At 52.1% G+C, this 27,342-nt stretch overlaps 2 protein-coding genes across 2 annotated transcripts; one reads left to right on the top strand and one right to left on the bottom strand.

The window, feature by feature from the left end:
• On the top strand, nt 460-4,891 carry TMEM86A (transmembrane protein 86A). The gene is made up of 3 exons (XM_018043519.1): nt 460-620; nt 2,747-3,011; nt 3,362-4,891. Exons 1-3 carry the CDS (start codon nt 600-602, stop codon nt 3,796-3,798), a joined length of 723 nt encoding a protein of 240 aa, XP_017899008.1. The 5' UTR covers nt 460-599; the 3' UTR covers nt 3,799-4,891.
• IGSF22 (immunoglobulin superfamily member 22) lies at nt 6,093-26,184 on the bottom strand (the record flags this gene model as incomplete). The annotated part of the gene is given in 27 exon segments (XM_018042675.1): nt 6,093-6,709; nt 8,465-8,753; nt 9,601-9,605; nt 9,738-9,948; nt 9,950-10,020; nt 11,132-11,324; nt 11,523-11,611; nt 12,047-12,366; nt 12,997-13,039; nt 13,042-13,128; nt 13,330-13,502; nt 14,994-15,300; nt 16,391-16,687; nt 16,822-16,956; nt 17,035-17,084; nt 17,086-17,161; nt 18,154-18,434; nt 19,388-19,664; nt 20,286-20,357; nt 20,360-20,438; nt 20,967-21,080; nt 21,698-21,899; nt 22,094-22,133; nt 22,216-22,315; nt 23,487-23,622; nt 23,835-23,964; nt 26,070-26,184. Coding segments are annotated over 27 exon segments (3,963 nt in total), but the record flags the coding sequence as incomplete, so codon positions are not given.

The following is a 27,342-nucleotide window of genomic DNA, read 5'->3' as shown; positions in this document are numbered from 1 at the left end:
AAAAGTTGTGTGTCAACGGACCATCGTGTGTCCATTTCGATGTGTATTTGTGTACAGTGAAGGTTGTGGGTCTAACCAAATGTGTTCATGTGGACTGCATGTTTAAAGGCTGAAGGGAATTTGTCTTTGCATTTTACCCCGGTTTATGAGAAAAATATGTGTAGCCCTGTGTCCGGGACAGGAAAGTGTTTGTCTCTCTGCCAACCTCTGTCGTTCCTCAAAGCCTGGGGTCACAGTTAGGTTCCAGGAGGCCTTGGCACGGACTCCTAGAGGGGCGCGACCTGAAAAGCCTCTCCCTCTGGGGCAGTAAAGATGGGGTACAGGAGGGTGGGGTGGGGTGGGGGTGGGGAGGGGCGGGGCCTCTCGCGACTCCGGGGCCGCCCTCCTGCTCTGCGCCCCCGCCCCGGCCGACTCCAGCCCTCTCATTGGCTGTGTCTGCCGTGACGTCGCGCGGATCGCAGACAGAAGCTCCGGCACCCGGCGCGCGGGAGGTATCCTGGGTCACCGGGGCTTCGTTACTTCGTCGCCTCCTCACCTGCGGCGCGTCCCGGGCCGCTGCCTCCCGGAACCGGGTGCCAGCCGCCGCCGCCGCCGCCGCCATGGTGTCCCCGGTCACTGTGGTGAGTGTGTGAGCGAGCGAGCGAGCGGGCCAGTGTCCGGCGCGGCCGGAGCCCACCGGCCTGGGGACTGAGCTGCCGCAGGCCAAGCCGCGGGCGGCGGGGCGGGGGCGGTACGAGGAAAGGCAGAGATCCTGCGGCCGCCCGCGTCCCCCCGGCCGGAGGCGGCGCGGTCACGGCCCCCCGCATCCCAGACTCTGGCACCCCTCCTCCGCGCGCCCCCCGTCGGCCCGCGGGAGGGAGGAAAACAGCGGGCACGTGACTCGGAAGCGTGACTTTGTTGATCTCCGAGTGTCTGGCGCGGGTCGGCCGGGTGGCCCGCCTGAGAGAGGAAAGGGACGGCAGCGGGCCGCCAGCTCTGCGTGGGCAGACCGCAGAGAAGAGGGGGAGAGCGGGAACGGGGCTGGGACCTCCTGGGAGTCTTTTTCCCAATTTCTTCCCTCCCTTTCCTCATCTTTACAAGAAGTCTCGGGGGCAGTGTAGGTGACGCCTCTGAGTCTAGGCAGCCTGGATCACGCGCAGAAGGGAAAAAGGGTCGTTCTCTATTGACACCCCTTGTTCAGGCTTTCTCACCTGAACTTTTGTCTCTTTTCTGCCCCTCTCCTACTCCTAGCGCTGGGTTCTCCAAGACTGTCAAAGCCTCCCCCGCTACTACTGCTGTTTCTTCTTCTAGGGAATAGGGGACCTGGGGGAGAACTGTGGCGTAGATGCTTCCAAGGGCTAGCAGGTGAGGCTGGGGAGATCTGGGGACTGTGAGGATAAGCTATCTCCTCCTCTGCCCGTGTCCCTGCCCTGACCAGCCTGCACTGGGGAAATCGCTATAGGAAGGAACTCTGTCATCTCTTCTCACTGCTCTCACCCCTGGCAGAGCAAGGGCAGGCTTAGCCCCTGGATCCGCATCTGCCTCTTCCCAGCCTCCTTCATCACAGTCTGTTCAGTGCCAGGTAACCACAGCCTGGAGATCTGAGAGTCTTGAGTGTGTACCCATGGCCCTGTGCTGGGCAGCTCACTGGCCCAGAGACCTGTCTCTTGGGCAGAGCATGAATATACCGGGAACCTCAGCTCCTTCACATCACTCTCTGAGCCCCAGTACCAAATGTCCAAGGAAAACAGCTTCAGGGTATCCGAAATTCAGAATATCCACAGCAGCTCCCTCCCTGAGCTTGCAGAGTGCCTGCATGGCCTGGGAAGCAACACTTCTTTAGCTCCCTTCCCCCCTAATCCGGCTGAGACCCAGTCAGCTGCTCTAACTTCCCCCTCTCAGTTCCTCATCTCCTCCCAGCCTGACTGCTGGCTTCAGATCAAAAGCTGGTGAGAGAACCCTGCCTCCCCGTCCTGCCTCTCTTTCTGATGTGCCTGAAGTTGCTCTTGTTTTCTGGGAAATGAGAATGACTGACACCCTCTCCAACCCCTCAACCCCTGAGATTGCTGGTATTCCAGGGACAGTTTTCTTGCTCCCCACTCATGGGTGCATTTCTCTAGGCAGTATCCCTGTCTCTTCTCCGTGTCCCTGATGGTACCTTTAGGCTAGGGTAGCTAAAGTGGAGGCTGAGTTGTAGACTGGCTGAGAAGAGAGCCAGTGGGAGCTGAGATGGTTGACAGTGCTCATTCTCACACATTCCTGGCACTCACCTGGTGTTGCCGGGCCCGTGTCCTGGCCCCACTGCTGAGGATCACGAGTTGGCCAGCTGTGGCATCTCTGTCGTCTGCTGCTGACTCCACTCTATTCCAGACAGCTGGGGATTGATGCTGCCAGAGAGAGGCTGAGGGGGCTTTGTAGGGGAAGAAGGAAGGGGCAGAAAGGGAGAAGCCTTGGGCTGCAGGATGGGACACTATCCCAAAGTCTGCTTTCTGCCCAGTGACTATTTTGGTCCTGCCCCAGGGCCAAGAATGGGACGTGAGTAGCAGGCTCAATGGAGCCCTTTGTCTTCCTAATCATTTAAGCCTCAAGTTAACGACGGGCTCTTTCACACTGGCTGCTTGGGGCAGGTCAAACTGGGTTTGTGTCAGCCCTCCCTGCTTTGGTGGTGGGCCTGTCTTTGGGGTGGATGCCTGGGCTGAGGGTCCTGCTCTGAGCCCTGCTCTGGGCTCCCATGCTCTGAATGCTGCCGTCGCCCCGTGTCTTCCAGGTGAAGAGTGAGGGACCCAAGCTGGTGCCCTTCTTCAAGGCTACCTGTGTGTATTTCGTGCTCTGGCTGCCCTCGTCCAGCCCGTCGTGGGTCAGCGCCCTCATCAAGTGCCTGCCAATCTTCTGCCTCTGGCTCTTCCTCCTGGCCCATGGCCTGGGGTTCCTGCTGACCCACCCCAGCGCTACCCGCATCTTCGTGGGGCTTGTCTTCTCTGCCATAGGCGACGCCTTCCTCATCTGGCAGGACCAGGGTTACTTTGTCCACGGTCAGTCATCACAGTCACCGCCTGGGAGGAATCTTGGGCTAGAGGACCCTGGGGAGGGGCCAAGGATTTAGGAAAGAGAATTTTTTTTAAAACAAGAACATGGGGAATTAAAGGGGTTCTGAGGCCAAAGACTGTTGGGGCCCCTGTTGCCGCATGACCTTGCCAGTGATACGGTGATCCGTTCTGGAGTACCACAGGAGAGTTTGGAGGTATCTTTGCCTTCGTGGATTTCTCCCCACCCCTGTTACTCCCCTGGGTTATCCCAAGCACTGCACTCCTATCCCACCTCCTGTTACTCGTTCCTCACCTGAGCTTGCCTTCAACATCCCATCATCCCCTCTCACTCCCAGGTCTGCTGATGTTTGCTGTGACCCACATGCTCTACGCCTCGGCCTTTGGCATGCGGCCACTGGCTCTTCGGACAGGTCTGCTGATGGCAGTATTGTCGTGCCTGTGCTATGCCTTCCTCTACCCAAACCTCACGGGTGCCTTCACCTACCTGGTGGGGGTCTATGTGGCCCTTATTGGCTTCATGGGCTGGCGAGCAATGGCGGGGCTACAGCTGGTCGGAGCAGCCTGGCGCTGGACTGAGCTAGCGGCGGGCAGTGGCGCACTGCTATTTATTGTCTCAGACCTGACCATCGCCCTCGACAAGTTCTGCTTCCCTGTGCCCTACTCGCGGGCATTCATCATGTCCACCTACTACGCCGCCCAGATGCTCATCGCCCTGTCAGCTGTTGAGAGCCGGGAGCCAGTGGAGGACTACCGACTGAGCAAGGCCAAATGAGGGTCAGGTTCTGGTCACCTCTCTCTTCTCCTGGGACTGGAGTCCAGAACCTGGGAGTCTGCCAGAGCTGGATTGAGATGACCACAGTACCAACCTGGGGCAGCAGGTACCACCTGTGAAATGTGCAAGTTTGAGGGATAAGCAGAAAAAAGATTCTAGCAAAGCTAGTAGTCCAGGACCATGCTGAGAACTAAAAAAAGCCAGCCTAATGCTCCTTGCCGGAGCCAGGATCTTCCCACCTCTACCCCATCCAGACTGTCAGAGCCCCTCTGGAGGGCTGTGGTGCTCAGCCTCTTGACCTCCCCCACTTCTACTAGATGGAAGAGTCTGATTCACCCACTTCCACTCTTTCTGATTTACGCAGAGTTGAGTGAGGAAGGGAAGAGTCTGTGCTGAGATGCCCAGGGCTTGAAGCCCCTTTCCCAGGCCCCTACGTGGAAAGACTGGATGAGGGTGGAGTCTCCCTTTCCTGCATCTATCCTTGTTACTTGAACAATCTTAATGTCTAAGTGTTGGGTGGGAAGGTGGAGGGGTGTCTGTCTAGGTAGGCAAGATTGGGGACTACTTTGGCCTTGGGAGTTCTGCGTACCAAGGATTCAAGTTGGTCCCATCTCTCAAAGGGCATCCCAGAGTTCAGGCCCCACACCACTACCCTCAGACCCTATCCCCAGGGCTAGGGTGAACCATGCCAAAGGAAGGGGCCAGCCTCTGTGTGTGTGTGTGTGTGTGTGTGTGTGTGTGTGTGTGTGTGTGTGTGTGAGTCTTGTTTGTATGGTCTGTCTCCCAGCCTACCTATGTCTTACTCTGCCAGCTGTCTCTGACCTGCTGTGTGTCAAAGTCTTACAGGGAGAGGGCCTCAGGGAGCTGCTGAGGGGTTGCTGAGCCTGGCTCAGAGAGCTTGGCACCCCCCACATACACACCCACTCTCAGTTCTTTCCTCCTTGCCCCTCCTGCACTGGGAGCAAGAGGAACGGGCTCCAATGACACTCTAGGGTCATAAGACCCAAGGCACATTCAATGCAAGGGGAGCAAGGATGGGACGACTCCATCCTGTTGCTCACATGAAAGAAAAAATAAATAAAAAAAAACAAGAGTCACTGGCTGCCCTGCTTGTCTGCCTATGTGGCACGTGCCTGTCCTGGAGAGGTGGGGGTGGGGCTTGGCACCAGGGGCCCTGGATGTCCTCACAGCGCGGGTCACAGTCCTGTCCAGTGCATGTTGGCATCAGGCCGGCTCCCTGGCTCTGGTGACACTGTCCTGGTTGGAGTAGGTCTCTTTCTGGTCACGTGTGTGGGTGAGGATGTAGTTCGGGACGATAGGGGATGGGTAGTAGTTGCCACCATCCAAACTTGTCCTTAATGCCCTCCCCTATGCACAGGTGCCCCGCGTCTCATTACTTGGTGTCCTCTACTGCTAGCCACCTCCTCCCCTCCCCAGCCCAGACTTGCTACCTGCTCCAGAATAATCTAGATTCCCTTCATGCTTCTCCTCCTCCCTGGAGTCTGGGCTCAGCTGAACAGCTGGGAGGAATGAGATTAGATTGTATGATTCATGCTTTAGATGTGAAGCCTTGGCAGAATAACGTGTCACCTGACTCCAGGGGCATTTTCATCTTAATGGGCAGCTCCCTGACCCAGAATAAAAAGGGAAGTCATGGATGGTAATGAATACTCCATCAGGAGAGGGGTTGTACAATTGTGGGGATGTGGTAGACTCAAGCCCCGTATGGATGTTGGATGAATCAGTAATTTTCAAACTAGCATCTGTACAGAGATTAGTGTTGGGAGCTGAAAGTGAAAGTCACTCAGTCCATCTGACTCTTTGCGACTCCATGGACAATCCATGGAATTCTCCAGGCCAGAATGCTGGAGTCGGTAGCCTTTCTCTTCTCCAGGGGATCTTCCCAACCCAGGGATCGAACTCAGGTTCTCCCACATTGCAGGCCAATTCTTTACCAGCTGAACCACCAGGGAAGCCCTGCTGGTGGGAACTAGCAAAAGAATAAAGTAGAGGAGGGAGGTTCAAAGACCCCCATCCTTGTTTCAAGTCCAGTAGCTTAAAATTTTTTTAAGGAAGAGCTTGCTGCTGTCAGACATAGTGAGGTGGATGACCAATCCTATTACAGATTCTCTAATTCTCAGGAGGAATATGCATGAGTGTGTGCTCGGTCGCTGAGTTGTGTCCCCCTGGACTGTAACACACAATGCTCCGCTGTCCATGGGATTTTCCAGGCAAGAATACTGGAGTGGGTTGCCATTTCCTTCTCCAGAGGATCTTCTTGACCCAGGGATTGAACCTGTGTCTCCTGTATCGACAAGTGAATTCTTCACCACTCAGCCACCTGGGATGCTCAGATAGTAGGAACCCTGCACACTAAAAAGGCAAGGTCTTGATCCATTTGAATCCCAGAACTGAAGACATACCTACTTGTAGTTAAGAAATTGGAAGGGCAGGCTGGGGAGGAAGTTGCAAACTTCCCTGCTAAGCCCTGAGGGGAGGGCCAGGTACAGTGCAGCTGTGGAGGAGGGAAGGCAGGGCAAGGCCCAGCCAAAAGGGGACTGGTCACTCCCCATGTGGGTGGGTTGGGAGCAGGCTCTTGGGGGTTGGGCTTCTGAGTATCCCCATCCCACTCCCAAGTCCCATTGGTCCCTGGTGCACACTATGGTCAGGAATATACGCAAAGGCACACTCACTCAGTGTATTGTCCTGTCCCTTCAGTGAATGTTTATGTTGACAAAGACCACAGAGCATACAGGGCCTCCCTCACTGGGACCACACAGAGGACAGGCCAAGAAGCCCCACATCACAACATCCTCCTGATGCCTGGGCTGGGCTGGAGTTCACATGAGGTACTTTGATTTCTTCTGGAGACTCTCAGTGACAGATGCTAGAACTGACTTGTCATCTTTGTCTGAAAGAGCAAAGAAAGTTTTTGTCAGTGTGAATGACCCTAGGGACAAGGGAACCTCCAAACTCCTGGACTTTGAGTCACTATGCAGAAACCAGAGGCTGGACCCTGCCTAGGATCCTCAGTCCTTTCCAGCTGCAGTCTGCCAAGGTCAGCCGAGTGTGTGGGGCCAAGAGCTGCCAGTTATTCATTTAATGTATGCCACGCATAGTGCCAGGCGCTTCTATGCACTATCTCATTTAATCCTCATAACAGCCTTAAGAAGTAGATGAGAAAACAAGCTTAGAGTGGCTTGCCAAGGTCACATGGCTGATTAGTGTTAGAGCCAGGGCCTTGTGCCCATGTGCTTAAACCAGAATTAAGTTGTCAGGGATCTCTCTAGCTGTGGAATGAGAGCTGGATGTCTCCCATGGTGCCTTCCCTGGCCTAGTTCTGTTACACAGTTCAGCAGCCACTGTGGAGGCATCATCTCAGTGCCAGGCACTTAGCTGAGTACTTGAGAGACAGAGCAACAGGACATGGTCCTTTCCCCAGAGAAAGACATCTGTAACAGGATGGTTACAGTCTGTAACCATGGAGACTGTGGACACCAATACATGCCATGGAAACTTCAGAGAGTGGCAGAGGAGGAGGCTGGAGAGGTAGGTGGTGGGGAGTGAGTTTAAAGGATCATAACAAAGCTAGGAGGCTTAAAGCAAAGGGGGAAGAGCAAGGTAGGTCATCTTTGCATTTAGAGAGTTCATGCAACTAGCTGTCTAGCTGTGAAGACAGTAGAATGTAGGAAGAAATAAAACATTTCCCCTACTTGTGCACACATGAGCAGAGACATGGTGCACCTGTGTGCAGAGGGAGGGCCTCCCTTGTATGCTTCAATTATGTCTGACTTTGCGACGCCAAGGACTGTAGCCCACCAGGCTCCTCTGTCCATGGGATTCTCCAAGCTAGCATACTGGAATGGGTTGCCATGCCCTCCTCCAGGGGATCTTCCCAAGCCAGGGATCGACCCCTCCTCTCTCCTGCAGTGGCAGACAGGTTCTTTACCACTAGCGCCACCTGGGGGGAAGCCTTGATTCCCTACAGTGCCTCCTGTCTATCCTTATCCTGAGCCACTATAGTTTTGTCTTGGTTGCACATGAAAATATATTGACATTTTTGTCAATATAAAAGATTCCTTTTAGAACCTTACCAGGGAGATTGTGCTTGTCAAGTCTGGTTTAGACCTGATCACTACTGTTTTTTTTCAAATGCATGTTTAGGCCCACCGAGGGTTGCAAACTACCCTGATGCTGGGAAAGATTGAAGGCAGGAGGAGAAGGGAACCACAGAGCATGAGATGGTTGGATGGCATCACCGACCCGACGGACAATGAGTTTGTGCAAGCTCAGGGAGTTGGTGATGTACAGGGAAGCCTGGTGTGTTGCAGTCCATGGGTTCGCAAAGAGTCAGACACAACTGAGCCACTGAACTGAACTGAAGGGTTGCAAACTACAGACTCTTTTTTTTGCCAACTCCCAAATCTGCAGGGGCCAGATACATAACAAATGATATGGAGAAGATGGCAGAGTGGGTCGAACTTTGGTCAGTTAGAGAATATTTACACCACCCCATGGTAGATTAAATAAAAGGTAGTGTCAGCCATAGGAAAATAATCTATCGACCTCCCACAAGACTGCCATTTTGCGCTTCCACCCCCGGTAGGACTCAGCCTGGGGCGCCCACCACCTCCAGGCCTGCTGGAGGCAGGCTCGGCACCCTCACGGTAGACGGTAAGCTTGCAGCTGCTGCAGTCCTTGCCCAGCTTATTCTCCACCAGCACGCAGTACTCGCCGCTGTCCTTGAGCGTGCAGGTGGGGATGACGATGGTGCACACGCTGCTAGTGGAGATGTACCAGAACCGTGAGTTGGCTGTGATGTTGACGTGGCCCTTGTAGAGGGTGATGGTGGGGCGCGGGTTCCCCAGGAAGGCGCGGGTCACGGTGCAATCCTGGCCGCGCAGCACGTGGCGCCAGCCCTTCTGCTGGTACGGCTTCAGCTTGGTGCTCAGGTCCTCGATTGTGCGGGGGTCGGGTGGGGGTGAGGGTGGGGGACGTGGCGAGCGGTAACCGCACCCCAAGGTCCCCCACCCACCGCGCTCCCGCCTAGAGCTCGAAAGACGCCCCGAATACCCAGCTCACGAAACCCCGATGACCTGGGTTAGATTCCCACGCACCGTCAGCTCTAGGGCCCCGACTTCATAGTGGTTCCTGAAGTTCTCCCTTCGTCACTCTCCCACCCCCATGCCACTGCTGGTTCCAAGACCCAAACCAGGTCCGCGGGCTTTTGCGTTTTTCCAGACCTGGGCATCCTAGACTTCTTTCCGGCCATCAGCTTCTGGACCGGGCTGTTGACTGGCATTTTTTTTCCCCCTAATTAATAAATTTATTTTAATGGAGGCTGATTACTTTACAATATTGTGATGGGTTTTGCCATACATTGACATGAATCAGCCACTGGTGTTCATGTGTCTGATCACCACTCCCCACCCCCACCCCACGCCCGTCCCGCACCGGTCCAAGCTTTCCCCAAGGCCATCCCAGTCTCTACCGTCTCTGCTCTCTCCAATTGAATCATATTTCAAGTTTCCTGCAGCTTTCCCAATCCTTAATCCCCTCCCTCCGGGGTTTCTGGATGTCGTCCCCGCTTCTTGGACCCTCCCTGAATCCTCAATCAGGACGTCAGTTAGCCTCTCCCCTGAAACAGCTTCTCAGCTCCACATCCCCGTCCCCCACCTCCATCCCCGCCCCTCCTTCCCGCCCCCTACCGGCATCCCCGCCCCCAGGGGGATCTCCCCACCTCCGCGTTAGTCCCACCCCTCAGAGTCCCCTGAAGGAATCCCCTCCCCTAGGCTTCCAGACCTCAACTGTTCTCCCCAGGGTCCCCGACGTTAGTTCTTTCACCTCAGTGCTTCTCAGCATTGGGTAACCCTGGCAATCCTTATTTCATCCCCGCCAGCAGGGATCAAAGATCTGAACCCCTAAGTCCCCAGACTCACTCCGGTCCTTGTTGACAAGCCAGGCAGGTACCATTGGAGTCACCGCTGCGTTCTGGGCCAGCACTCGGAAGTAGTACTTCCTGCCGAGGAGCGAGTCGGTCACCGTGTACTTGTTGCTGAAGACGCGGTCGACCGCCTTGAGCCAGGTGGCGGTGCTGGCATCCCGCTCCATGATAGTGTAGTGGACCTCGCCGCCCTCCTGAAGGTCGGGGGCTGTGGTTCCAGGTCAGAGTCACCGTGTTGGTGACCTCCTCCTGTAGCTTTGTGGGTGGCCGCAGAAAATCTGGAAGGGTCCGAAAAATCCATCAGCCTCCCTGGGGAAATATCGTGCACATCCCCGCCGAAATATCGTGCCCCCGTGCCAGCCACCTGCCAAGTCCTAAGGAGGATGGGACGGGGCACCTTCACCTTCTAAGTCTCAGGCAGCCAGAGTCTTGGAGTCAGAACTATTTATGAAGTGTAGCTCTAGCTTTGTCATTTACTAGTCCTGTGAACTTAGACAAGTTACTATCAGAGACCCATTTCCTCACTTGCAGAAAAGGCTAACAACTATCATAAAAATGTTTGGGTAAAGTGCCCATTTAATAAAAGGTCACCCCTTCATCCCTTGGGGGTTTAGGGCTTTATTATAAAGCTTCCAATTCTCTTTAAGAGGTCACCCCAATTTGGAGGGGCTGTTATGCTTTTAACAGAGGGAGGTACAAAATTCATCAATGCAAAAGAATGTTTCACATATTCTTTAGCATAGTGATTAATGTAAATTTAGGAATACACAGTGTGTTAAACCTCAAAACCTGCAGTTTCCTGAAACTTAAGATGATGAAAAGACTCTTTCTTAGGTTTTACCCACCATCTTTATTATTAAAATTCTAAATGGTATCTGGGGGGAAACTAAAAATTAATAGGAAGCTCATTTCAGTTGTGGTTCAGGAATTCTAATGAAGCTATATGGCAGTGACACTGTGGGATTGTGAAGTTTCCCCAAAAGGGCTTTCTAGGTGACCACATCACATGCTTTGAAAGTATTTCCAATAACATACAGGCCAGTTACCCCAATTTTTAATGGACTCATTTCCATCTGTCTCTCCTGCCTCTTACCTGTTCCTGCCTCTCTCTCTGCTCACTGACCCTACTCTGCATATGCCCTGAAGCTCTCCAGATAGGACTGCAAAAACTGAAACAAGGGCTTAGTCCTAGTTCAATGCCTCTGGGGTTTCAAGACACTGAGAAAAAGTGGAAACAACTCTGCCCATTAAGGCAAAAGCTAAGAGTCTTGCTCTGCGGTGCCAAAGGAGCCTGACTACTTTTAGGAATGCCGTTACAGTGGTAAAACTCCAGCAGTAGAGGGGAGTGTAGGCAGGGATGTCTACCCAGGCCTCTGCTCATTGTCATACCTGCCACACACACGTGGAAGTCGTGGTATACCTCTCCAGACACATTCTGGAGCTCAGTGTGGTACACCCCTGAGTCAGAGCACTTGGTGCTCTTGATGAGGAACTGGGAGTGGTTTTTGCTCTTGGTGATAATTTCCCGGCCCTTGGTAGGGATGCCATCTTTCAGCCAGATCACGATGGGTGGTGGGGAGCCCTGGGTGGTGACAGGAGATAGCACCATGGGTCACCTGGGTGGTGTTTGGGGGCTGGCCCCCTCCCACTGTCCAGGAGTCTCCTATCAGCCTCTAGTGCCAGAGGTCTGGCGAGGGGCAGAGGGAGAGGCTATGGCAGCCATGGTAACCATCTGGGTTTAGTGGTGGGCCTCTGGGGGTCAGGGTCAGGAATGACTCACAGAGAAGGCGGCGTGGATGCAGAGGGCTGTCCCAGCGCAAACCACCGTATGACTCTTCAATCGGGCACTGAGGTCAAACTTGGGAGCAGCTGAGATGGAAAAGACAAAGATGGGAGCAAGTAGCGCTCTATCCAGAAGACTCAAGTTTAAGCCTCCCTTCTGAAGCCTTTCCCAATCTCTTCCCCTTCATGCTCTCACTTCAGGCCAGACAGGCAGCTAGGAACCCTGCAGTGCTGCAAAGCATTTATTTTTTCTCATCTGTCTCCCTCTATTTTTATGTAAGACTCTTTAGGGCAGATCCTGTGTTGTTGATTTTTCCCCCTATATCCCTAACAGCTCCTTTGACACACACTATCTGGCACACAATAAGTGAGATTTTTGGTTTTTGGGTTTTTTATTGTTTTGTTTTGGGTGGGGAAGCCCCTGGGGTTACCCCTAGCTCCATCCCCAGCACTGCCCAATTGTCTCCTACGGAATGAGGTCCAAGAGGAAGCGGTGGAGCTAGGATGTTGAGAGGGCTAAACCCCAGCCCTCTCTGCATCTCTCCTCTGGTGTTGGCATGGCACAGACCCCCTCGTCCAGCTCCACTGCCTCTCCAACCGCAGCCTCATTCACCACCAGGATTTGGAAGAAGTACTGCTGCCTCTCAGTGAGGCCTCCCACTGTGTAGCAGGTGCCTGAGATGGGGATCTCTGTGCACTTGGACCGCTCCATGGTGTCTTCAGCCTGCATCTCAAGGAGGTAGCCAGAGGGTGGGTCTCCCCCTGCAGGCTCTCGCCAGGCCAGGGAGATGCTGGTGTTGGAGGAATCAGACATGTACAGGCCTTGCACCAGGCCTGGGGTGCTCTGGGTGACACAGACAACTCATCAGCTCCCATACTCTTCCCACTCAACCCCAAGGCCAATTCCCACACTCAGTAACCCTGAAAACTTTTACCACCTCTACTTTGAACACTCATAGTTGACATGTTCAGCACCCAGCCTTGCACCCTCAACAACCTCCAAATTCAATTTTCTCACTGACGCAACACTTTCAGCCTTGAAGTCAGTACCCTCCAAATTCAGTATGCACTATATACTCCAACCCTCTGCATTCAAAACTCCAGCCTTTAGCCCAACCATCTCTACCACATCCAGTCTTGTGCAGTGTCCCCATCTCACCACCTGAGCTCAGCACCTGCCCAACCATTTACCCACCACCTTGCTCAGTCCTCACACATTTCTCTACCACCTCACCTAACCAGACATACTCTACTTTTGATAAAAACTTTTTTTTCCAGCTGCCTCCTCGCTATCCCTAACACTCAATCTTTATTTGCTGGCTTTCTCCTTTCTGTGAATCTTGTCCCTCAATCAGGCTGGCAGCTCCCAGAGAGTAGAGACTGTGTGACCCCTTTCCTGTTAGACTTTTCCAAGAAGAACCCCTCTTTCTACCTCAAATGGCTATTTCCACTATGCGCTGGCAGCCCTGCACTCACTCACTGGGTGCTTGGCTACCACTGAGTTGGATGACATACTGGATGTCCAGGGCCTGACTTATTCACAGCTACAACTCGGAATTCATATTCTGTGTCCTCCAGGACATCATCCACAGTGTACTTGGTGCCTAACATTGGCATTTGAGGGGTCATGAGGCCTGGGGTGGGGGGGTGTCGATGTGGTAGGAGACCACAGAATGAGTGAGGTTTGCTATTAAAACCCGCAAAGGAATATGAGGAGGAGTTATGTTCCGAGCAGCAGGGGTACATGGGTCCACCCAGCAAAATCTCCCTTGGTCCCTCCTGGGCCTTTGTCTCTAGGACCTCACCCTGGATGGGGTCCTTGTTGACTGGCACCCACAGGTTACTGCCTTTCTTCCTTTGCTCCACAACGTAGTGGAGCCCTGGAGCTCCCCCATCTTGGGTAGGGGCATTCCACGTGACGGCCAGGGCCTCATTGGTCACGTCAGTCACTTAAGCCTGGGAGGCAAGACCAGAGGCTCTGTGGGAGACAGAGGGGCTGAGAGAGGGTACAGGTTAGGAGGGGGAGTATGTAGACAGTTGTCCAACTAATGCTGAGCTCTGGTTCCCTCCTTTTTAAAAAAATTTTACTTTTACTTTACAATACTGTATTGGTTTTGCCATACATTGACATGAGTCCACCACAGGTGTACATGAGTTCCCAATCCTGAACCCCCCTCCCACCTCTCTCCCCATATCATCTCTCTGGGTCATCCCAGTGCACCAGACCCAAGCATCATGTATCCTGTATCGAGCCTAGACTGGCAATTCGTTTCTTACATGATAGTATACATTTTTCAATGCCATTCTCCCAAATCATCCCACCCTCTCCCTCTCCCACAGAGTCCAAAAGTCTATTCCATACATCTGTGTCTCTTTTGCTGTCTCGCATACAGGGTTATCATTACCACCTTTCTAAATTCCATATATATGTGTTAGTATACTGTATTGGTGTTTTTCTTTCTGGCTTACTTCACTCTGTATAATCAGCTCCAGTTTCATCCACCTCATTAGAACTGATTCAAATGTATTCTTTTTAATGGCTGAGTAATACCCCATTGTGTATATGTACCACAGCTTTCTTATCCATTCGTCTTCTGATGGACATCTAGGTTGCTTCCATGTCCTGGCTATTATAAACAGTGCTGCGATGAACATTGGGGTACACGTGTCTCTTTCAGTTCTGGTTTCCTCGGTGTGTATGCCCAGCAGTGGGATTGTATGCCCAGCAGTGGGATTCCTGGGTCATAAGGCAGTTCTATTTCCAGTTTTTTAAGGTTCCCTCCTTAAAAACCTTAAAGCCGATGATTCTTAACTAATTCTGGTTGCACATTAATGTCAAGTGAGCAGTAAAAAAAAACCCCAAAACACCCTTCCAACAACTAGTGTCTGGGTTGTATCTCCTGATTTAACTGGCCTAGGTGGAGTCCAAGCATCAGCACTGTTTTAGAGAACTCAAGTGGTTCTAATGTGAAGCCAAGATAGAGAACGGCGACTTGAATTTTCTAACCTGTGTCGTCCCCAATGGCACAATTTTTAAGGTACTGTCTTGACACATAGAAACATGGAGATCAGTTTGGAGGCCTGTAGCAAGTAATTAACTAGTGATCATAATTAAAATGCCAATGTTGTCAAGAGTTTTCTTTGGAAAAAGCAATTAGAATGGGTTCAAGGTCATCCCTAAAGTAACATCGCTCTCCCTTGGATGAGGGATGGTTTCTGGAATGGAGGAACAAGTGGAATTACTTTTCTGCCATCGTGCATAGTTCTGGATATATACACAGGGGTGTGTTGTACATGCGACCTCACTGGAAAATGTTGAGCATTTCTGTCCAACACGGTTTTGCTCTTACTCTAGAATCTATCTGTCTCATAGGGCAGCTACAGATGACCCTGTGGAATCCCCCACTAGCATTTCTCACCAGCTGAAGGCCCCACAGTGGCTCCTGGGATCCACAGTGAGCTATCTCACTGACCAATAGCATTTCCTGAAAATACTTCCTCTGCCTCCGGGGAGTAGCTCACTCCTTCTGAATTGACAGCCAGGATAGGAAACTGGTAGGCTTTCCCTGCTTCCACCTTCTTGGTGGAGAATTTGGTGACTTTGCTGCCCACCTCCCCGATCTTAATCCAGGACTTCTTGCCGACTGCCCTCGGTTCCACTATGAACTGTGTTATAAGCCACTGTCCGTTGTCCTTAGGTGCCTTCCACTTCATGTGCACACAATTACCCAAGAGCTCCAGGAACTCCACCTGGCCCTGGGGAGGCTTGGGATGGTCTCAGGACAGAAGATAGCATCAGAATGGGGCTTTGGAGCAAAGGACCAGAAGGGCTTCATCCTACTGGTTGGAGTCCACCAGACTGGAACATAGCTAGATCCTGAGCTTTGCAGCTCTTTTGTGCTTCTCTGAGTCACTGTCCTCCTAAGACCTGCTCAAATAGCTTGATCCTTGCCCTCACAAAGATTCTCATCTGCCTAGGAATGGGTGAACTGGAGACCTGAGGGGACCCTGCCTCAGCTGATTCCCACTTGTCCTCTTCAAAGGTCTCCCCTCCTCTCAGCTTCCAGAACTCCAGTATAACAGTTTATTTTGTAATTCCATGTCTGCTGGTTTTGTTTTTTTTTTTTTTCCTATATCCCTTTTAGGTTGGAGGACTGCTGGGGATAATTCATCCCTGTGTCCTCAGCACTGAGAACACAGAGGAGGTGCTCAGTCATGCTGCCAAACTGAACTGAAACCCACTCCATTCCAGCCCACCACCTGATGGAGATGCAGGTGGGGGAGGTGGTCATGGTATGTATGTGTTGGACGTTGACTATGAGTTCATTAAGGCCAGTTCCGCATCTCTTTCCTTAACATTATGTTCAGACCATCCCAAATCCCATTTCTACCTGCATTTCAGCTTTCTCTCCAATTTCACTTTATCCTTGACCCTATCTTACTCCCTTCCCACCGTTTCACTTCCAACTCCAAAATGCTTCCCAAGGAACCTCACTTTCATCCCTAAACCCCACCTCTCTTCCACCTCATTTTCACCTTGCTTCATCTCCAAGTCGATTACAATACTTCAGTAACATGTGAAGGTCAATAATGTGCTGTGCACTCTTCTACAGCCTTTAAATTCACTCATAAAAAGACACTTTAAACAACCACCCTATCACAGATGAGAAACTGAGGCTCAGGAAAGTTAACTGACTTGCCCAAGGCCACCGAGTTAAGGAACTGGAAGCGGTCTCTTCTGGCTGCAAAGTCAGCACTCAGTCCCATTCTCAACCCAGACTCCAACTCTGTCCTCAGCCTGCTTGTTGCCCTGAGCCCAGGGCAGCGGGGGTCCCCATCTTGGCCGAGCAGGGGCCCTGCGCTCACCCAGCACGCTGAGGTGCAGAGTGGCTGTGGCGGAGCCATGGTCATTCTTGAGCCCGAGCAGGATCAGGCCGCTGTCCTCTAGCACGCACTTTGAAATGGTGAGTAGCGCCTGGTCGTCGCCACGCTTCATGGACACGCGTTCCTCTTCTGTCATCTCCCTGCCTTCCTTGTACCACGTCACTTTGGGCAGCGGCTTTGCTCGGAAGGGCACCTTGATGTTCGCGGTGTGGCCCACCCTCACTGTGACCGGGTGCGCGGCCAGTGCCTCCAGGACGGACCGGTGGACTTTTGGCGAATCTGCAAGGAGGGGCGGCAGGAAAGGCACGCCCAGCAGGGGTGGGGGAGGAGCCCACGGGGATGGGGGAGGGGCTAAGAGTAGGTGGGCGGGCCAGGCGTGGTCTCGCTTTGTCTACAGTGGGCAGCGACCTTACCTGCGATAAACACCGAGGCTTCCCTCTCTGCACCCTTGACCCTGAAGGTGTACTTGCCCTCGAGCTCGGGCCCCATACTGAGGAAGATAAGCTTGTGTACCGCACCCTGCTTCAGGATCCGCACGCCAGGCAAATCTGCGAGGGCGAGGGGTAGTCTTGGGTGCGAATGTGTGCCTGGTCGGTCCCTTCGTCCTTCACTCCCTTCGCTCCTGCTTTGGACCTCCTTGCCATCCTCCAGTCGCACGCCCTCCACCTTCTCATCGCACTAAGCACAGCTCAGCTGGGCTCCCAGTGGCCTCATGCACGTCGGACATTGAGCTCTTGATGGTGGCCAGGCGCTCTGGAAGAGAACCGGGCGGGGCTGGGTTAGGGTATGCTGTGGAAAGGACTTATGTTACGGGAAAAGGGCTGGTTGCTGCTAAGTCGCTTCAGTCGTGTCCGACTCTGTGCGACCCCAGAGACGGAAGCCCACCAGGCTCCCCCGTCCCCGGGATTCTCCAGGCAAGAACACTGGAGTGGGTTGCCATTTCCTTCTCCAATGCATGAAAGTGAAAAGTGAAAGGGAAGTCTCTCAGTCGTGTCCGACTCTCAGCGACCTCATGGACTGCAGCCCACCAGGCTCCTCCATCCACGGGATTTTCCAGGCAAGAGTACTGGAGTGGGGTGCCATTGCCTTCTCCGAAAAGGGCTGGTGGCATCTATCAAAGTCATTTATGATGAGCAGGATGTTTAAAAATGGGCACGTGGGTAAGGGGTCAGTGGGGGGATTAGGGCCTGTAGGTGGGGTTTGGGGGAAAGTCAGTGGCATTGGGAAATGGTAACCAGGAATTCTGGGAGATGGCTAATGGGGGGCTGATCATCAGAGCATATGGTCAGTGGGAACTCAGGCTGCTCAGGTGAAGAAGACTAGATGGTGGGATGCAGATGGTTAGTGGAGCTGGGATGTTTAGCTGTGGTTATGCTGGCCGGTGGGATGCCCAGGGTTTATTAGGAGTAGAGGGTGGCCAGGGTCAGTGAGAAATGGCCAGGGATAGTGAGTAGGGCCTGGTCAGGGTCAAGGGATGTGAGATGATCAGATCTGCTGGGGGTGGTCAGAGTCTCGAAGTAAAGGATGGATGAAGTCAAGGGATTTCAGATAGAGTTCAAAAGATGAAGGACGATCAGGGTCTAGGAGGTAGAAACGGTCAGAATTTGGGAGACGGGTTGGTTAGAGTGGGGAGGCAGAAATAGATCAAGACCTGGAGGAGGGCTGATGTCATGGGGGACTGGTGTTCACCCCATGGTAGGAAAGCGGAGGGTCAGTCGGTGGGGACTGACAGGGGGGGTGTATACCTTCCATGGTGACCACAGCAGTGCTGTAGTATTCAGTGAGGCCCTCATCCTGCAGAGCCACCACAGTGTACCTGCCACCGTCAGTGAGCTGTGCATCCTCAGTGAACAGCCCTGCTCGCTTGCCCTCATGGTTCATGCTGTACTTGGAGCTTCGCGCCAGCAGCTGCCCATTCTTCCGGTACAAGGTCACATCCTTGGACGTCAGCTCACACTCAAGGCAGGCACAGCTCCTCTCTTTCACATGCACATTCTTGAGGGTGCTACAAATTTTATAGGGATGCCTACGGACAGACAAACAAACAGTTGCTTCTGCTCCCAACCTCCTACGACGCTTTCCTGCAGCTAGATGCTGCTGTGGTCCTCTTTTTGACCCCAGAAACTACAGGGCCCTGTGACATGAAGTGTGTACCCGACTCACAGAAGTACCTGACAGGGAAATTCCCAGCTCTGCTTATTTGCTAGCTGACTCTGTGCAGTGTATTCACTTCCTAAGTCTGTTTGTTTGCTCATATGTAAAACAGGGCAACAGCTTTTACCTCCTCACAGGACTGCAGTCAATATCTCTAATGCCCCCTTGGCCCTCCAACCATAACTGCATTGTCTCTCTGGTGTCTGGACCTTTATACGTGCTGAAAATGTTCTCTTCTCTTGCCCCTTCTCTGAAAACTGAAAGCCTTTTCATTTTTCTTGGTAAAGCTTTGCCATCATCTTATCATATCCCTTCTGACATTGCAAGGTGGTATCTCTTCTCTGGGTTCCCACAGCCTCTGTGTCTCCCTCCATCACAGCAATGATTATTCCATGTCACATGTGTCAAGAGTGGTTCACATGTGTGACTCACCGTCATGTGTAACTCTCCAAACTAGCTATAAGAATGTATGTAGTCAAGATGTAATATATGGTATGTGCTGTAATATATAACACTAGAGCCATAAAGGCTAATAATTTCTTGGCTCGAGATCTCCCAGCCGACAGTAAGATCTTAGTGTGTCTTGATTCCTTGCTTAAGAACTTTTTTTTCTAATTCCATTTCCACACCTACATGTCCCACCAGACTAGGAGTTAGCAGAGAGGAGAACTCTTTATTTTTCTAATATCCATCAAAGGACCTTGCAAGGAGGAGACAGATAGATACATGGATGGCTGGATAGATGGATGGATGGATGGAGGGATGAATGCCCACATCGAGGCTGCTGTGGCATGAAGCCCACCACTCAAGCTCTGCCCCAAACACTCATGGTCAGTAGTGAGCTGGGTCTTCTGAACCAGGTCTCCTGCCTTGGCAGAGAACTCACCACTATCACTGAATCTGGCATCCTGAATCTTATACGTGTGGGTCAGACCATCCTCAGACGCTGTGATTTCATACTTTTCATCCCTCTTCAGCTCCTTTCCACTGAACTTCCACACAAAGTCGGGCACTTTCCTAGAGAGGCGGATCTCAAACACAGCTGTCTGGCACTCTGTCACCTTCACCAGCTTCATCTCTCCCAAGAACTTCAGTAACTTATCTGCAGCAAAGAGTAGGAAGGGCAGCCCTTGGGCTGATCCCTGGTCCCTCCTGAGGGGTAGGATGAAGGCGGCATAAAGACTCAGGTGTCATCAGCCTCTTGTAGCCCACAGCTGGGGAAAACATACTGCCTTTTGTTCTGCTTGTGAATCATGGGAATCCCCTCCCATGACGTTCATATGGTCTCCTTCCCAATAACATTAACAGCAGTTTTAGAAAGAATATGTATCTATGTGCCAGGCACTATTAAGGCATCCAGTCCTCATACAGGAAGAGTCTGTTATCTCCCATTTTACAGATGGGAAAACTGAGGCAAAGAGAAGTTGAATCACTTGTCCCAAATATACAGCTCATAAGTGACAGAAGTTAGGATTTGAACTCCAGTAGTTCAACTCCAGACGCTGTACTCTTAACCACTGTGCTACATCGCCCCACGGCACTTTATCTCATAGCCGTATCCACAGGCCCCACGTTTCTCTCCTCTGTTAACGCCCAACCCCATGCAGCCTGTGCTAGCTCTGCAGTCCTTCCTGCCATATCCCCATGGACCCCAGCCCTGGTTCTTCCTTTGCCCTGACCCTGACCATGTCCTCCTTGTGGCCCCTGGTGCCCACACTCGTGCCCAGCACCATGAGCTCTGCATCCATCCGCCTGTTGGCCACAGCCAGGCTGTAGGCGCCTGCATCACTCATGTAATGGGCAGCATGCACTCGGTGCCCATCTGCTTCACATCATATTTCCCCAGGAAGTACCGGATCCTCAGTGGCTCATTATCCTGCCTCATGGACTAGGTAGAAAAACTGATGAATGGATTTAAGAGGAGATTTCTATTCCATTCCATAAGGCCAGCCTGAGCTGAAAGGAGCCATATCTACCTTTCTAAGGCTCTCAAACACAGTCAGAGGCCCCTAACATTTTTCTAGCTTCATTATCTGGCTTGGTGGCATCCAGGGTCCCTGCCTCCCCCAAAGCCTGAACTCTTAATATGCATGAGTTCACTAGATGTTTTCTCTTAGAGGTCCAGATCATCAGTAATCTTCAGGACTGTCTAATTCAGCCCTTCAGATGGGTAGGCTGAGGCACAGAGAAAGGAGAGTAATTATCTCAAATCAAACAGCAAACCGGTGGAACACCTAAGAATAAAGCCCAGCTCCCAGCCCATTTCAGCCGTGCCGGATGGCATCGTTTTCCTGGGATGGAGAAGAGGACAGGGCTTATGGGTAATGAGAGGGTCTTGGAAGGAAAGGGGTGAAGAGGAAGAAATGATATTCCAATCATATCCCTCCCTGGGTGCTCTCCCCACCTTGACCCATGGCATTTTGACATTGGGGTCCTTTAGCTCCATGATGCAGTCAGAGACCACCGTGGTGTCCACCTTGGCTGTTCTGTCTTCCAGGGATTTCAGAATTCATATGGCCTGAGGGAGTGTGATAACAAACAGGCAGGTGTCAGAGGCATCTTAAATCTGCCCAGTCTGTGTCCCCAGGCCTGGAGAAGCCCTCTGAGCTTCCAGGGACAAATGACTAGGCTGATTAATTAGACAGCTGCATTCCCCTCCCTCCGCATGGAACAACTAGAAGATCGAGGAGGAAACGGACATGACAAGGGAAGAAAAAGGAACACCATCCGAGGAACAGTTACCAAGTACAGAGGTCCCCTTGTGTATAGGTCCTCTGATTCTGGTGCAGATGTTTCACAATGACAAGTTGATTGAATGAATGAGTGAGAACCGCAATATAAAAACAAATGAACAGGGCAAAAGTAATTTTCATTTTGCAGATGAAGAAACAGGTTTGGAGAGACCCCCCCCAAGTTCACTTAGTTAATAATGCAGTAAAACTGGACTTTGAACCCAGGTCTCTCAGATTCCAAAGTCGATGCAAATATATTAGGGAGCAGTCAAGAGAAAAGAGGTGGAAGGAAGATGACCTGAGTTCCTCACTGCCCTGGCAGTAGAGAACGCCCTTGACTAGGCATGGGCAGGGTGGGGAAACCTTGCCTCCAGGAGTCCCAAAGGCATTAGCACTTTTGGTAAGGCCCAGCCCCCGGCCTGCAGCCCCCCTTCCCCCTGGTGGCCACTGACCTCCCTTTGAGCTTCTTGAGCAGCCCCCAGAAGTTGGTGAAACCATACTCCATGCAGACCTTCTCAAAGTCCTTCTTGGGCATCTTGGAAAAAGTCTATAGCATCTCTTTCTCACCTGTCACCTTGTTCTGCTTCTTGGGAGCAGGGGGTCCACTGGGAGGAAGAAGGTGGGTGACAAGCCTGGATTTAGTGCCTTTCTCTGAAGACAGAGGGAGGCTCTCCCAACCTTGACATGCCCCTCCCTACTCCATGGATTCTTGGAGCCTGGGCCATTAACTCAGGGCCCTGTTGAAAAGCCTGGAGGGTGGGGGGACCACACCCTGGAAAGAGGAGCCTCCCAGTCTCACTTCTTCTTCAACATCTTTTTGAAATCCAATTTTTCTTGACCTGAGGACAGAGAAAGGGACAGGGTCAGACAGGGGGAGTTTGGTCCCCAAGAGGAAAGGCCAGGAGGATTGGACTGGCTCACCCTCAGTCACCAGCAAGGACACAGTGTAGATGGCATCTGCGTGCTCATTGCTTGCAACACACTTGTAGTTGTCAGAGTCGTCCGAGGTCAGTGACTCCAGCTGGATCAGTCAGGCCCTTAGTAGGGGGTGGGGGAGGGAACCACAGGGAGACAGGGTGTTTTGGGAGGAGGGGGAGGAGCTGAGTGCTGGATGTATGTATTGAGGACTGAGCTGCCTCTATGATTGGAAGGTGCCAGGGAGCAGTCAGTGTGAGTGTGTCTGTTTGAAGCCTGATTCCACATTGGATTCTCCCCCTTGGCTGTGAACTCCTGGAGGACAAGGACTTCCTCTGAGTTGCAACTTTATCTGCAGTTTCTGGCACTGGGCTGAGTGCTCCTTTATTTAACACAGACTTACTCCTCTGTGTCAGGTATTGGGTTGAGCCCTGAGGAAATGGGGGTGAACAAGGCTGCCTTGGCGCCTGTAGAAAGGAGCTTAGGTACCAGTGGGTTTCCTAAAAGGTCTTGCTGACTGAATGAGCTTGTGTAAGGAGTGGCTGGCCAGTAGGGGGCTCTGGAGCAGCTTGTGTGTACTGTGGGGAGTGCTAAGGCCCAATGATGGCTCTTTGGGAGGGGAAGGAAGCACCTGGCATGGGTGGGGAGAGGGGAGGCTCTGTCCTTTCACAGTGGGAAGTCAGGGCAGATCCAGGAACATAAGTAATTATAGACCTAGATCCCTCAGGGACCCATCCCGCCCTTTCCTCAAAGGGTCTGGACCCAGAGGCTGCAGAAGATGCTTAGACCTTAGGACGATCGGCCCTTGGCATTGCTCTTCTGTAATGTGCCCCTGAAGAGCCCAGGAATCCTAACCCTCACCTCCACTCTATGACTAGCCCTTCCCTTCGTGCAGATCCCGCCTCCCCTCAGCCTGCTTGAGGTCCCTTGGTCTCATTCCCTTCTAGCCATGCGCATAGCTTTTGTCTCACGTTCCTTTGAGGCTCATCACCTGCTGGAACCTCTCTCTTTTCCATTTGGTCCTGCCCCCTCCTTGTTCTGGCATTGCCCTAGCTCTGCCTTGCCCTGCCCCTAATTTGGGGCCCCTGCTCACTCTGGTAAGGACGCCCTAGCTCCTGACTCACCTTTCTTATCCTGCTCCTCCTCTAGGGCATTGAGAGCCCCTTTTCTCATCTCCCAGCTCTTGGGTCTCCATTGTGGATCTCTTGGCTGTGAGAGGACCTGGGGCTCATCCCAGGGTCTTGGCCTCTGGCCTTAGGGGTCACTGGCCCTGGCACCTTCAACACATGCTCCTTGTTCATGCTGTTGTAGAAGATCTTGGCAGAGTCCTTGATGGGCATGCCATTCTCTCTCCCAAAAACATTGAGTTAGGGGTTCCCCTGCACCCGGACTCGGAACATGGCTTTATTCCCTGCAGTGGGCACCTATTTTTGCCCCTTAGCCTGGAAGCTGCACCTCGACCTGTTCCCAGCTCTGGGCTGGGAAGAGACCCTTGGCCTGTCTCCACCAGTGATTGTGTACTGGGGGGACGACGGCGGGGGTGGCAGCAGCAGCGAGAGGCTGGGGCACTGGGATAGAAAGGGAAGCAGCCGGGGCCTTGGGGAGACTCTGGGAGGGATGCATCCTCGGGTGAGGCAACCAGCTGAGGCTTCTCCATGAACTCCGGGACATTCTCGCCAGCAGAGATGTTTGAACTTTGGGTCACCAAGCTGAAGAACTCTGTGGAGCTGGAGAACTTCCTCCTCACCACTTCCTCTGTGCTGACAGGCTAGAGAGGTCAGAATAGGCTCCAGGCAGAGCTTAGTCTGGGACCTCTTCTCGAGGGGACAGTGGAGCATTTTAGGTCAGTGAGAACAGGAAACGCTTTGGCCAAGAAAGGAGGACCTTAGAGTCGGTGGGTCATTGTGTTATGGCAAATACCAACCACTAGGGGAGTGAAAGCCTTATCCATCCCTCAGTGGTCAATCTCTACAATCTTTACCGGGTCAAGGTCTTGCGTTCTACTTCCCCCTCAGCACCACCCCCCTGCCCCGGCCCTTTTTTTAGAAGTAGTTTTCTTTTTTAGATTTTATGGGTCTCTTTGGGTTCCTCTCCTGGAAGTTCTGGTCCCCCAGTGACCAGAGGTCTACAGGCTGCAGCCGGTCTATTGATGTTTTTTATTTGATGTTTCCAATGTTTAAATGGGCTTCCCCGGTGGCTCAGGGGATAAAGCATCTGCCTGCAATGCGGGAGACCCAGGTTCGATCCCTAGGTCAGGAAGATGCCCTGGCGAAGGAAATGGCAACCTACTCCAGTACTCTTGCTGGGAGAATCCCATGGACAGAGGAGCCTGGTAGGCTACAGTCCACAGGATGGCAAAGAGTCAGACATGACCGAGTGACTTCACTTTCCTTTCCTTTAATATTTAAACAAAAAGGAGCCCTACATCTAAAAATTGAGAAATTTCACATAAAAATTCGAATTTCTGGATCCTTAACACTGGACGCATATTCCTACATGGCAACAGTGGGAGGTCAAGAGGGGCTGTCCCTTTCGATGGGCTACATTCTGGGCAATTCACCTCAAACTTTTTTTTTGCATTTATGTTCCCTGCTGGACGCTATCTGACAGTGGTTTTCAAGTCTGGCTGCAAATCAGGGTCCCTGGAGATCTTAAAAACACTATCAGATTTAACGGTCTGAGGTAAGACTCACATGTCACTGCTTTTTTTTACTCCCTTCTCCCACCTGTACATTAAGATGGTTCTGTTGTGCCGTCAGGGCTGAGAATCACAAATTATAGTCACTTGAGTTTGAAGCTTCTGGTCTTGAGTCCCAGCTGTTCCACTTGCTATGCCTCACTTGTGGGCTTCGCTGGTGGCTCAGAGGTTAAAGCATCTGCCTCCAATGTGGGAAACCCAGGTTCGATCCCTGGGTCAGGAAGATCCCCTGGAGAAGGAAATGGCAACCCACTCCAGTATTCTTGCCTGGAGAATCCCATGGACAGAGGAGCTTGGTAGGCTACAGTCCACGGGGTCACAAAGAGTCGGATATGAATGAGTGACTTCACTTTCACTTTCATGCCTCACTTGGAGAAGGAAATGGCAACACACTCCAGTACTCTTGCCTGGAGAATCCCATGGACAGAGGAGCCTGGCTGGCCATGGCCCATGGGGTCGCAGAGAGTCGGACACGACTGAAGTGACTAAGCATGCATGCACACATGCCTCACTTGGCCAGGGGGACTTGCTGCTTATCTGGCCTTGACCTCTATGCACAGAGGACTGACTGAAGGAGGGATGGCTGGGATATCCTGGTTCCTTGCCATCTTTGAATCACTCTCCTCTGGAGACATGGCTAAAACAATCTGTTCTGTTCTGAGGCCATTTCTCAGCTTTCCCTTGGCTCTGCCCTCCCTTAAGTCTGGTCCCCAAGTCTGAACACCTGGAAGCTCAAGTCACTTGTTTATGTATTCATCCTGTCTCCACTGGCAGCCCAAGTCTTCTCTTTCTTAAGTGGAGCAGGGCCAGCATTATTCTTAAGTAGATAAGGCGGCTACCTCCCTAACTTCCTCCATGCCTGAAATTCTACCATTAGAAATTTGTGCATTTGCCTATGGCTTTGGTCTCCAGCAATTAAGAGTTCAATCACTTACACATATCCATGTAATTGATTTTTCCTAAGCTGTTTTCCTGGAGACAGCATTTGTGGACAAGCATCCTGCTGGCTTAGCTTTATCAAATCACAGATTAGAAGCACAGGTTGGGAGGGTTGTTGGTGGTATCTTGGGCTTTTGAGGGGTCCCTTGGTCACAAAGATGGGAAGAAGAAAGGCTGCCTCTACCTAATTCTGCCCCCTTGCCAGCCATCCCACTCTATTTGCCTCCCACGATCTTGGTTGTCTTGGAGAAGGTCTGCATGTGGGTGGTAGAGCTGGAGAACGCCATGGACACGTGCTCCTGAAGTATCTGCTTGTGGTGAATGGTTGTCGTGGTGAATGGTTGTCATGGTTACAAGGCATGGGCACTCACCTGGGAGGACCAGGAAGGGGATGAGGCTGTGAAGGACAAGGAAGGGAGCAGGAGGGAGACTCAGAGATGTTTGTGTATGTATGTGTGTGCACGCACAGTGGGACAGGGGAAGGGACAGAACAGGTGAACACAGAGAGAGATGACTGTTTACAGGGAGGGTGAGGAGAGGTTGGGTGGCAAGCCTATTCCCTCTGTCCTCTCTTCTCTTCCCTTGGTATCTCCTTTTCCCTGGTTGGCTACAAGGACCAATGGGCCTCTCACTGAGTAACCCCAAACCATTCCAGATCCGTGGAGGGGGAGAAGATAGGGTTTAGACTTACCCAGTGAACCCAGCAAGGCCCAGAGGGAGCTGAGGATACCTTTTGATAGCTACATGGAACTGGTGGGGTGGGGCAGTGCTGGAGGCTTCATCAGGAGAGAATGAAGTCAGACCTGAGAAGAAACTTCCTGACTAAGCCATACTGGAGCCGGCTTTGAAAGGAAACTGGATCTTCTTGCTGGGCCCTGGGGAGCCCTGGCATTGGCGGAATGCTAAGACAAATGACAGCACATTCCTACCACTCTGCTTTCCTTTCCGATATGATAAAGACGGAGGTTGAGTCTTTCTTTCTCATAATTTTTGAGTTGGTAATTCAATCACATGGTTAAAAAACAAAACAATAGAAACATCTGTTGTAAAGAGGCTCCCTCCTGCTCCCAAGGCCCTCTGTCTCCCAGCCTTCCACAACAGGTAACCACCTGTGGTCTTTATGCTCCTTCTGGAGCTCTTTCAGGCAAATTTGAATATGTTTTTGTCTTCATTCCCCCCCTTTTTTTAATACATAAGGTAGCCTATTATACAAGCTATTCAGCCCTCTTTTTACTTTGTACACCTTGGAGGTCTTTCCATCCCTGTTTATGAAGTTTTCGCATTCTTGTTAACACCTACATAGTATTTCATCAAATAGATGTACATACCATCTTTTCTTTAACCAGAGTGGTATGTGGGAATCTTTAGGTACGACACAGTGTTAGTCGCTCAGTCATCTCCAACTCTTTGCGACCCCATGGACTACAGCCCATCAGGCTCCTCTGTCCATGGGATTCTCCACAAGAATACTGGAATGGGTTGCCATTTCCTTTGCC

Source organism: Capra hircus, chromosome 29 (assembly GCF_001704415.2).
Source record: "Capra hircus breed San Clemente chromosome 29, ASM170441v1, whole genome shotgun sequence".
NCBI lineage: Eukaryota > Metazoa > Chordata > Mammalia > Artiodactyla > Bovidae > Capra > Capra hircus.
This window is presented reverse-complemented; position numbering and strand designations above follow the sequence as displayed.

Coding starts and splice junctions, on each gene's coding strand:
- TMEM86A (XM_018043519.1), top strand. CDS start 600: ATGGTGTCCCCGGTCACTGTG. Junction 621..2,746: donor TGGTGTCCCCGGTCACTGTG/GTGAGTGTGTGA, acceptor CGTGTCTTCCAG/GTGAAGAGTGAGGGACCCAA. Junction 3,012..3,361: donor CCAGGGTTACTTTGTCCACG/GTCAGTCATCAC, acceptor TCTCACTCCCAG/GTCTGCTGATGTTTGCTGTG.